The sequence below is a fragment of the Martes martes genome (assembly GCF_963455335.1).
Source record: "Martes martes genome assembly, chromosome: 5".
Classification (NCBI taxonomy): Eukaryota; Metazoa; Chordata; class Mammalia; order Carnivora; family Mustelidae; genus Martes; species Martes martes.
In genome coordinates, this window is record NC_137892.1 from 72,469,758 (window position 1) to 72,482,491 (window position 12,734).

Genomic DNA, 12,734 nt, shown 5'->3' on the forward strand with positions numbered 1-12,734 from the left:
TTATAGACTCTTATGTGTATGACCCTTAGTCTTTTTGGATAATTTGTGAAGTAACACATTTGCTTTTGCTCTTAGTTTCATGTCATCCATAAACTTAAGAATGCCAGATATTATATTATGTCAGTTACAAAGTCAACTAAGAGAGAAGTCACAGGGAAGTGGTTAAGAGCAGGGGTTCTGACCCAGACTCTTTTGAATTCTGATTTCTGGCTCTGACACTTACTAAGTATGTGACCTTGAGCAAATTACCTAACATATGCATGCCTTAGTTTCCCCATTAGCAAAATATGGATAATAGTATCTACCCCATAGTACTTTTGTAGAGATTAAATAGTTAATACATATGAAGTACTAGGAAGCTGTCTAGTAAAGAGTGTTTTACACAACAATATTATTATTGTATAATAATACTATATAATTGTATAATTATATATCATTAATTATATACTATATTAACTAAATATTATTTATTATATCATTAATTCTGTTATATTTAATATTATCATTATTGTTTATGCAATCTGAGTTTTTTTGCTTTGATCAGAATATGAAGAAAGACCCAAATTTATTGGGATCCAAATATGTTGTCAGTTGTCTTTTTCTGATTTACTAGTCTGGTAGTAGGCCTGTTAAAATAAGAAAGGAAATGATGTTAGACAGGAGTTGCTCTGAATGAATCTATGTCATTTATCTTCTTTTTTTGGGTAGGGGGAAGGTCCTCTTAAATTTTTATGAAAGACTTTGAACTTGAAAGAAATTTACAGTAAATACTTTTATATCCAGCCATACCAAGATTTTGCCTTTAATATTTTACTACATTTGCTGTGTCACATGTTTATTCACCTATTTGTACCCCCTCTGTTCATTAGTCTGTCTTATTTTTGATGCATTTCAAGATAAATTGCACCCATCAGTACACTGTCCCCCTAAATACTTTATCATGCATGTCATTAATAGAGTTCTATATTTTGCATTTTTTTCCTTTGAGGTAAAATATACAAGTCATAACGTACACAAATCTTAACTGCACTTTGCCTGAGTTTTGACAAATGCATACAGTTGTGTAACACAAAACCCCCTATCAAGCTACTGAAAATTATGCATGCCCCTTCAGAGTCAGTTGCCTAAAGCACCAGAGGCAGCCACTGTTCTGTTTTGTTTTATTTACCTACTAGAGATTAGATTTGTTTCTTTGAGAGTTCCACATAAAAGGAATTGTACCATATATACTTTTAGGTGTGTGACTGTTTTTGCTTAGGTTGATGGTTTTGAGATTCACTGTGTTGTTGCTTGCCTCAGTGGTTCTTGTTTTTAATTGCTCAGGCATCCTCTACTGTTGGCATGTACACAGTTCACCGAGACGTTTTCCTATTTATGGTCAGCTGGCTTTTGGTTTTTTGTTTGTTTTGTATTTTGTCCAGAATTTATAGTTATTATTTGTGGAAGATCCTTATGTATCCAAAAGGAAGTTAGTTGTCCATACTAGAAATCTACATTTCCTTTACCAAAAAATCCCTTTATTAATGTGTCCTAATAATCTAGCCCAGAAAAATTAAAAATCCATATAGTTTGTGCAAAATGAACTCTGCAAGCTGTGTGTTTTATTCTCTGTCATCAGATGACAGAGATATATGTTTTAATTTAACATGAAAATTTTTAATTTAACATGAAATATTTGAAAAAAAATTTAATAGTATCACTAAATGTTATGAACAAATATAGATGTTATCAGAAAATTGCTTGTTTATAGACCATAGTAAGCCATTCACTTTTAACTATGAATATGGTAAATTGGAGCCTAAATAAATCATTTACTTCAAATGAGATTAGGGTTCATGAATAGTCTTATGTTTACTAGTACAGAATTAAAAGAGATTCTTGTGCTTGTTTTCATTTAGCTGTCGTTAAGTTGAAATCAATAATCATGCTCATCTTTTTTATTTAAATAGTATCTTTTTTTCCTGAGGAGTTCAGTAATAGAGCAAGCAATTTAGTATTAAATAATTAGAAAACTTTATTTGTATATTTAATACAAATATTGACAAAAGGTTAAAAAAAATTTTAGACCCTAGTAAAGTTGTAGATATCTCAGTAGTTTTGCCAACTACCCCTTGCATTTTTCTTAGCCAGCTGGCTGCCAAGAATTAGAAGCCCGGAATAGTAGATCTAAGTATTTCTTTCAATATTCATTTTCAGTTTTATTCCTAATCAAAATATGGTTCATATATTAAATTTGCTAGCATGAACTGTAGTTTTCTTTTTATAGAAGTGACTTTCTTATATGTTAGAAAATAATCACTTGGCATATTTCTTAACCATGAGCATTTCTCGTCTAGTTTATCTTCTGTTTTAGCTTTTAGGATCCTAAAGATGCTTTAGGTTCAGCTTAGGTACCAGGAAAACCTGAGTCCCTTCTTGAAAACCCATTATTCATTATTACTTTTTTTCTCTACTCCCAGCACTCATGATATTTAACATTTATGTTAAATCATAAATGTTATGATGATCATGATATTTAACATTTAACATTTATGTCACTTTATCATATGTTGTGCCTTATTTTATTTTCACACTTGTTTTATTTCTTCAGGAGAAAGGCAGAGATTGAAGCTTGTATATTTTTGTATCTCTTATAGTACCTAGCACAGTTCCTCATAGGACTTCAGCCAATTTTTGTTGGATGCATGGAGGACTATAGAAGAACTGTAAGAAATTTCCAGTGATATTGAAGTGACGACACTCACTTTAACACTTGTATACATAAAACAACAAATGATTGAGTACAGGTCTAAAACATTTCCAAGTACTTTATAATATGAAATGATATTTTATTTTAAGCTAGCTAACTTTCTGTGCCTTTTATCCCTAAACAGTACTCTTACTTCTTTTGTACAACCTCATTGCTGAGTACGTTACTTTACCCGTAACCTTCTCCTATTTCTGGAGTGGATAGATGGTTGAATGACTGAGACAATAAATGGAATTAAAGCTGTATAGGAGAGAGTCAGAGCATGATGGAGAGAATTTGTCCAGAGGCCTCTCAGGTGATGGGGAATTGGAGATGGATCTAGATTTGATGGACAGGTAGAACTTAGATGGAGGATGGGGGAAGGTATTTAAGTTGGAGAACATGGTTTAAAAGGCATGATTAGGGATGCTAGTAACAATGTGAGCTCTGAGAAAGACTGAAACAGAGACCACACTGTTTTTCCCTTTGTTTTCCTCCACCTCCAAAAGCAGCATGTAGTTGTTAGGCTCACTTGGATTTGAACTTGGTTCGTGGAATTTGAAGTTGAATCTCAGGTCAGCTGTGTATTAGCTCCGTGATCTTGGGCCGCCGCTTAACCTTTCGAGCTTCAGTTTCTTCACCTGTAAAATAGAGATAATACTAACCAGGTCATAGGGTAATTGTGAGGAGTGATAATATATATAAAGCACCTAGCACAGTTCCAGGCTTTCAATATTTATTTCTTTCAGAAACAGTGTAATTCCCGTTATAGAAATAGGTTTTTGCTGTAACTTACTTATGCATGACCTATGGTATGGGAGATGTAAGTTATCCGTGATTTTTCTTTCTGCCTTGTCTTCTATAAAAATAAAACACAGGTTATATTCATGCTCTTGTTCTAACAGGGTAAAGAAGGCGAGGGTATCAGAAAACATGGTGACTCTGACTGTATTGTTCTATTGGAATTTCATTAGTTATGCCCTGATAACCAGACAGCAGGTGCAGAGAAAAAGGCCACATTGACATTCAGTTCAGACACTGACGTGTTTGGCTTCATCTCACAGAAGATTTTAATATAGTCCAAATTCTCTTCCCTTTCTTGGCCTTAGAAGTTCAGGTGCCTGTTCTATTTTGAAAGATCCTAGCTTGCAGTTTGTGATCTAAAGCTAAAGCTATTGGGTGCCTGGGTGGCTCAGTCAGCTAAGTGTCTTAGGTGGGCTCAGGTCATGATCCCAGGGTCCTGGGATCCAGCCCCGCATCGGGCTCCCTGCTCAGCGGGGAGCCTGCTTCTCCCTTTCCCTGCTGCTCCCCCTGCTTGTGCATGCTCTCTCTCTCTCTCTCTCTCTCTCAAATAAATAAATAAATATATATATAAATAAAATCTTTAAAAAAAAAAAGAAGCTAAAACTATCAAGATTGAAACATAGTCATCCTCTTCCCTTCTGCCCCCTCTTTCTGGGTCTGATTCTCCCTGCCTTATTCCTTTTCTTTTTATCAGTATCTGAAGTGAGAGTCAGGGTGTCTTCTGCTCAGTTTACCTTTCCTGTATATCTCCCAACAGCTCATTTGTTCCCTCCTCCATTTCTATCACTACTCCTTTAGTCCAGGTTCTTAAGTTTTGCTAAAGTAGTGCTACAGTAACTTGGTTTGGTTTCCACTGTCCACTTGCACTCCCCACTCCAGTCTTCTGACAAAAGGGTCTTTCTAAAATGTGAAATTAATCATCTAATTTTTGCTTTCTTCTTGCTAGACCCAAATACCTATATGATCATATTTAAACTCCTCAGCATGATGCATAAGATCTTTTATAATCTATGCATTTAAAAATATTTGGCTGCTTTTGTTAGCCATTCATTTTTAAAAATAGATTATTTATTTGAGAGAGAGAGAGAGAAGACATGAGTGGGGGAAGGGTAGAAGGATGGGGAAAAGCAGGCTCCTTGCTGAGCAGGAATCCTGATGTGTGGTGCGATCGCAGGATCCTGGGATCATGACCTGAGCCAAAGACAAATGCTTAATTGACTGAGCAACCCAGGCATCCCATCATTTTACTTTTTAAAATTTCATTATTTTCACTGTTCTTCCTACTCCATTCTTCTTTCTACTCTATGCACATGGAATGTGAAATTTGCTGACATGCTGACATGTTGAGATGTCTCTCCATGCTTTTATGTGTGCTGCCTAGAATGCTTCCTACCTTATTTAACTGGTCAGCTGCCAGCCATCCTTCAAGACCCTGCTAGTGTTGCTTTTGGAAAGATTTTCTAAATTTTTTTCCTTCCCAATCTCCTGTCCATGCTCTGCACACTTCTCCACTATGTCCTATGGAATGGTGCTGTCCAGAGGGTAGGTCCTAGCCACATGTGGCTGGTCAAACGTAAGTTAAACTTAATAAAATAAAAAATTCCATCCCTCAGTTGCACTAGCATATTACAAGACTGTTTAGCCACATGTGGACAAGGGGCTACTGTATTGGATAGCACAAAAAAAGAATTTACTTATCACAGAAAGTTCTATTAGCTCCTGCAGGGTTAACTATACTTTTCTCATGTTGCCTCTCCCTTTGTTGCTTTGTTGATACTTCTTTTGATTCCACTGTTGCACTTATCATACTATTATTTATTTACATGTGTTTTTCTCTATAAGTGAAAGATTGGAGGGCAGAGATATAGCCTCTTTATCTATGTGTCTTTGGCTTAGATTTCAGGGTTTAGCATATTATAGTTTTCAACAAAAGTTTGAGTTGAATTGATAAAGTGAATTTTAGAAGGGAGAATTGCCTCCACTTGAAAGACTTCTAATACTGAAACAGTTGTATGTCAGCATGTTTTGTAAATATATACATAGATATGTATTATAAATAATACAGTAAGTTTATTATATAATATATATTTAGGAAAATAAATTTAAAGCTATTTAAAATGCATTTCAACTTACTGAAAGAGTAATACATGAACATCTTTATATGCTTATTATAGAGTCCAAAATAGCTAACATTTGCCATGTTTACTCTTTCTTTCTCTCTTTCTGTCTGACTCTGTGGGGGTGTGTGAGTATGTGTATTAAGTTTTCTTGCTGGTCCTAAATCCTTCAGTTTTATCTCCTAAGAATGAGAATATATTCTGCATAATTATCATGCCATTCACCTGTAGGAAAATTAGTGTTAATATTGACATTTCTTCATTTGTCCCTAGAATACCTTCAATAACTCTGTCTTTGATCCAGAAGCCAATCAGTGTTTGTGTATTGCATTTTCAGATGTTACTTTTGTCTCTTAATCTAAAATATATTACTGGTTCTTTGTTTTTATTTTTTTATGACATAGACATTTTTGAAGAGTTCAGACCAGTGATTTTATAGCATGTGCCATAATCTGGCTTTGTGTGATTGTTTCCTCATTATAATTTTAGGTTAAAGTGTGGTATGAAGCCCACATAAATAATTTCATGTGCCATTTATTATGTTATAGCAGGAGGCACATAATTTCAAACTGTCCATTAGTGATGATTCTAAGTTTAATATCTTAGGGTGGTGACCATCATATCTATTATTCCTTTCATAATTATAATTAAACCTTATCTGTAGGGTCAGATCATGTAAATATCCCATTCCCCAGCAATCTTTTACTCAATGTTTTACCATCTGTTTATGATCTTTCTTTGAATCATTAAAACACTGATGATTACAAAGTGGTGATTATCTGATTTTATCATTTCTTTTACATGTATTTTCTCACATATTTCTGTAAAGAAGAGTTTTCTTTCTACTCCTCTCTTTTCCACTTTCCTCCTCCTTCCGTCTACCCCAACTTTTTTGAGTATCATTATGGACTAATGAATTTTTAAAATTGCTATTAAATATGTTATAATTGCCATAATTTTATTTTTGGCACTTAAATTTATCCCATATTTGGCTAGTGAGAGCCCCTTTAAACTGGCTATGGTGTCCTTTTATATAACTTTGTTTTGAACATTTTCTTGCTTCCTCAGACAGCAAGGTATTCCACATTTGCCTTGTACATTCTTTGCCCTGGACCTGAGCTCAGCTTTTTCTACAAGTAGCCCCTATTCCTGTTAGTGGAAAATAGTATTTAGAAACCAAGATTTGGTTACAAGACATGATCATTGCTACTGAAGTGTTATTGCTTCTTCAGTGAACAGAGCTAGGAAATGTAACTTTTGAAGAATCTTTGGTTTATACAGATACATTCAATTTGCATCCCATTGTCACAGAAATCTCCCCGACCTTTCCCGATTTTATGTGGATTTCTTTTCTTTCACAGTGAAAATCCTGCTTTCAAACAGCACCAGTATATTTACTCATTAGGTCTACCCTTCAATATTCTTCAGTTGATAGTATGATACTAATATTATACCTCTAGCAAGCCTACTAAGTAAACTTCACAGTTTCTTTTCTCCTTAGAGTCCATCTGATTTAAGATATATACTCAGAATACTACTTGAGTTACTTGATTTCTTTTTGATCTATAGTTAGCGTCATTTTTGTTTGACTCAGTTTCAAGGTTTGCTTTTTTATCCTTTTTGAAGTCTTATTCCCATTTTTATCCCATCTATCCCATGCCCACCCATCCTCTATGAGAGTGAGAATTTTCATGTAAGTTTGATTTCTGAACCATGTAAATATTTTCCATAAAATTAAACAAACAGGATGGTCAGTAATAATGACTCTGTCCTCAACTACGCTTTTTGCTTCGTATCTGATATTTGTGTTCCTACATCAGCTATTTTTGCTTGGTTTTCAATTAGCCTGATTTTCTTTTTCTATCCCTTTCTTTAACCTGTGTGTGATTATATTCTGGTGAAATGTATACAATTTGAGAAACTGATTTTTATCTAGGTTACTTTGTAGGTGCTTTTATGTTTGAATTGTTTTTCTGCAATGATATTCTTTGGCTCCCTCTGCCTTCCCTGCTCTTTTTTTTTTGCCTTCTATGGTATTGATTGAGTTATTTTTACTTCATTTTTTCTTTCTAATTATTTGGAAGTGATACATTATTTATTTATTTATTTATTTATTTGACAGACAGATCACAAGTAGGCAGAGAGGCAGGCAGAGAGAGAAGGGAGGAAGCAGGCTCCCTGCTGAGCAGAGAGCCCGATGCGGGGCTCGATCCCAGGACGCCGGGATCATGACCCGAGCCGAAGGCAGCGGCCTTAACCCACTGAGCCACCCAGGCGCCCCTGGAAGTGATACATTCTATATGCCTTCTTTTAATGGTCTTTTTTTTTTTTAAGATTTTATTTATTTATTTGACAGACAGAGAGATCACAAGTAGGCAGAGAGGCAGGCAGAGAGAGAGGAGAAAGCAGGCTCTCCACGGAGCAGAGAGCCCGATGCGGGGCTCGATTCCAGGACCCTGGGATCACGACCTGAGCGGAAGGCAGAAGCTTTAACCCACTGAGCCACCCACGCGCCCCTAATGGTCATTTTTTTAAAAAGATTTTATTTATTCATTTGACAGAGATCACAAGTAGGCGGAGAGGCAGGCAGAGAGGCAGGCAGAGAGAGAGGGGGAAGCAGGCTCCCCGCTGAGCAGAGAGCCCGATGTGGGGCTCGATCCCAGGACCCTGATACATGACCCGAGCTGAAGGCAGAGGCTTAACCCACTGAGCCACCCAGGCATCCCTTAATGGTCATTTTTAACGTCCATCCTTCTCATGCTGGTTAGTTTGTGTTGAATGTTCAGTCAAATAAACTCATTACTCTTTTTCATATAACTACCAAATCAGGTTTGTTGAATTCTGGACTTAACACTTAAATTTTTTTTTCACTGAAAGAAAGGAGAGTGTATGTTGTTTTTTTTTTTTTTAATTTTATAATCTCAATTTGAAAAGAGAGTCTCAGTCATCCTATATGAAGAAAAATTGAGAGAAACTGGACTGACCACCACCTTTTTTTTTTTTTTAATTTTATTTATTTAACAGACAGAGATCACAAGCAGGCAGGGAGGAGAAAGCAGACTCTCTGCAGAGCAGAGAGCCCGATGTGGGGCTCGATCCCAGGACCCTGGGATCATGACCCGAGCCGAAGGCAGAGGCTTTAACCCACTGAGCCACCCAGGCGCCCCTGACCACCACCTTTTCCTCATAGCCTGCCATTACCCCCCTGCCCCCCCCGACCCCTCCCAGGAACCTAAGCACTATTGAGGCCAGGAATATTATTTTGATTACTGCTCTCTCCATTATGCCTAGAAAAGCATCTGTGCATTAGCTAGACCTCAATAGATATATTAGTTGAGTGAATAAGTAGAAATATTTAGTCTGCAGAATAGTGAATGGGGCAGTAGTGGGAGTGGGATGGAGGGCAGGAGACATGGTGGAATGTTTTAGTTTGAAGAGCTTGCATCTAGGATAATCATTCTGCTTGTTTAGTACGGCCCTGAGGGTTGAAGTGAGCATGACAGCAGGGAAGCAGAGGGCTTAATCTACTATCAGGATTGTGTGATGGAATAGGAAGTAGCTTCATTATACCATCAGCCCCTGGGATCAAGTTATTCCAGGAGAGTTCTATTAGAGGTAACTGGAAAAGATTCAGTAGTCCTTAATTGCTCTGAGATTCTGTGATAAGTGGATGGAATGCATTGCCATCCTTCATTTGCAGCCAGATTTAGGTACACAGGTAGGTTAAAGTTTCATCTTAGACTTGCCCAACAATGATCTTAACCCTACTGGTAAAGTGATCATTTAAGAGCATAACACTGGGTAGCCATCATTTCTGCATGCTTTCCTAGTAATCCCACATGTCCTGGAGCTTTCATTTTTTGGTTTGGGCAAATCAGAAAAGCAGTAAGTAGGTAGACTGCTTGTGTGATTCGCTTATTTGTCTTCTCTCTAGCAAAACAGTGAAAGGCAGTCTGCATATTTTCTCTGTATTTTACTTTTGAATTATCTTTTTGTTTGATTATAGAGTTATCTTAGTTTGATTTAGATACTTACTAGCAGTGATATACAAATTGGGACAAAGAAAATGTAGTTTTATAGTACTTAACAATCTCTAGTGTCTTGTGGTCTGCTTCTAATAAAAATCTCTTCTCTTTCTCTTAGGGCTGCTGCTCAGAGTAAATTAGGTCACTACACGGATGCAATAAAGGACTGTGAGAAAGCAATAGCAATTGATTCAAAATACAGCAAGGCCTATGGGAGAATGGGGTAAGTGGTACCAGGGAGTATCAGACTTGCTGGTCTTAATGGTTTGTTTTTCAGTTTCCTGCTTAAATACTGCAAGGAAGATCAATATACCATTGAGAGAGGAAATGACTGCGACTTCTTTGACTTGGGATGTATGATGAATGTATGTATGATGCACGGTTGATTGTTGGGGAAAATCATACAACCATGTTTGGTAGACTTCTTCATGTTCAGGGCCACAAACCTCAAACGAGCACTCAGTATTTTGATGGACAATCCTACTATACTTCCTTCTACTTTCACCTTACCACGCTCTTCCCACCTTCTCTTCTCTCTTCAGATTTCCACCACACACTCCATGGCTACTCTCAGCTCATGCTTGCCTTGCACTTAATTGAGAAAATAGATGCATTTAGAAGAAAAGTTACTCCTCTTCTTGCTTCTGAATGAACCAATCCACCTGCCTTTGTACCCTCAAAGACTGCCTTTTGTTCCTGTTCAGATGGAAGGGGTCTTTTCTCAGACTTGCCTTCACTCATGCCTTATATCTCGTCCCTTTGTACCTTCTCCAGGACTTTATGCTTGGAATCCTCTCCTTCATCTTCTGCAACACCAGATTTCCTACCTCTAAAAGTGACAGTGACTCCATGCAGAAAGGTCATAGGAAATCACCGATTGGAACTACCCTTTTCCCAGCGAGGCCATTTCCCAGCTCTTCTTTCTCTGAATGGCTCCCTTGGCTACCTGTGTTTGCTGTCTCATCTCCCTCAGGTCTCATTTGCTCTCACTTACTCTGATAGGGCCTTCAGCTCTGTCACTCTACTAACAGCCCTGTTCACAGTCCCCAGTTGACTGTATTTTGCCAGGGCCAGTGTTCACATGTGTATCCTTACCCTGCCCCATGTTTTAGTATTTGGCATGATTAACATTTTTTTCTTTTAAAGCTTATTTATTTATTTAAGTAATTTCTGTACTACCCAATGTCACATGCTCTTCCAACTGAGTTACCCAGATGCCCTGGCACAATTAACTTATTTTTGAAATACTTTATTCTCTCCACTTCTGTGACATCACACTTCCTGGTTCTCCTTCTACTTCACTGGATGCTCTTTCCCAGTCTCCCTTGCTGGTTCTTCCTTCTCTACCACCTCTAAATAATGGGTGATTTCAGGGCTCTCTCCTCTGATGCTGCCATTTTTCTGTTCTCTCTTGTGATTGCATCCTGTCCCATGCTTTTAAATTCCATCTACAGTCAGTACTCATTATTCATGGATTCTGTATTTAAGAATTTGCATACATGCTGAAATTTTTTCATAATCCCCAAATCAGTAATCACTGTGCTTTTGTGGTCATTCATAGAAGGGTAAAAAATTTGAGTCACCTGTCAGCAGAGGTCTGGTGAGATGGTGCTCCGCCTTTTTGTTTTAGCTTTCATGCTGTAAACGAGTGTCATTTTCAGTCTTTCTAGGGCTGTATTTTTTTTCTTTTTGCATTTGCAAGCCTTTTGTGATTGATTTCCCTGTTTACAGTGGCCCCCAAAATGTAGGCTGAAGTGTTGTCTAGTGTTTCTAATCACAAGAAGGCTACAGTGTGCCTTATGAAGAAAACATAATTTTTTTGATCAGAAATGAGTTGTGCTGTTGGCTGTTGGCTAATGAATCATTAATATATAATTTATATATATATATTATATATATATAATTAATAACATTAAATAAGGTTTCTTTAAAAAGAAACACATACTATAGATTATGTTTTGATCTGTTCATGAAAATGTTGTGATCAAAAGCTCACAGGAACACAGTCCTATATTCCCTCGAGGAGCAGTTGTTCAGTATTTGCTAATTTATTGTTATATTCTTTATAGAATATAACTACTGTTGTTAATGAGTTTCAACTGTATATGAAGATGCAGCTCTTAAGTTATATGTCTGAACTCCATAGTCATATATTCAACTGCTTTTCATGTTTGATATTTGATAGGCATTTAAAGCTTCCCCTGGGGCAAATAATACATTATATGTTAATTTAAAAAAAAGGAAAAAAAAAAAGCTTAATATGCCCCCCAAAGAACTTTTGTTCCCTTCTTAAATCTTTCCCATCTCAGTAAAAGGTACCATCATTCACCTCCCAGTACCAAAAGGTCAGAAGCCTAGGGGTCATCCTTCATTCTTATGCCTGGCACAACTAATCTATCAGCAAGTCCTGTCAATTCTGGTTTCCATATATATCTTGAATTCAAGCAGTGAATGTGATCTTGTTTCTAAACCTAGTTCAAATTACTGTCTTTTACCTAGGTTACTACTGTAGCTTCATAACTGGTCCCCCTGCTGCCATTCTGCCCATATCCACGGTGATCATCTTCAGAAAAGTCAGTGATTATTCTTTTCTTTTCTTCTTCTTTTTTTTTAAGAGACAGGGAGAGAGAGGCAGAGGAGAAGGGAGAAGGGGCAGAGGGAGAGAGAATCTTAAGCTCTGCACCCAGCACAGAGCCTAACATGGGGCCCGGTCTCACAACCCTGAGATCATGACCTGAGCCAAAATCAAGAGTCAGAGGTTTAACCACAGTGCCCCCAGAGTGAATGTTCTAATGCATAAATCAGATCTGTCACTCCACTGCAACCACAATAAAATCCAGACTCCAAACCATGGTCTCACATGATCTGGCATCTCATTATACCCTGACATCATCTTTCCACACTTTATTTTCTTTTTTTTTTTTTTTTTTTTTTAAAGATTTTATTTATTTATTTGACAGACAGAGATCACAAGTAGGCAGAGCGGCAGACAGAGAGAGAGGAGGAAGCAGGTTCCCCACGGAGCAGAGAGCCCGATGCGGGGCTCGATCCCAGGACCCT

General features: G+C 37.2%; 1 protein-coding gene across 1 annotated transcript in view; it reads left to right on the top strand.

Moving 5' to 3' along the window:
- Positions 1–12,734, top strand: part of SGTB (small glutamine rich tetratricopeptide repeat co-chaperone beta) — a 43,974-nt gene that overhangs the window by 23,034 nt on the left and 8,206 nt on the right. The window contains exon 6 of the mRNA XM_080804241.1: positions 9,793–9,897. Coding sequence (XP_080660367.1) covers positions 9,793–9,897 — 105 coding nt within the window. The remainder of the gene's footprint in view (positions 1–9,792; positions 9,898–12,734) is intronic.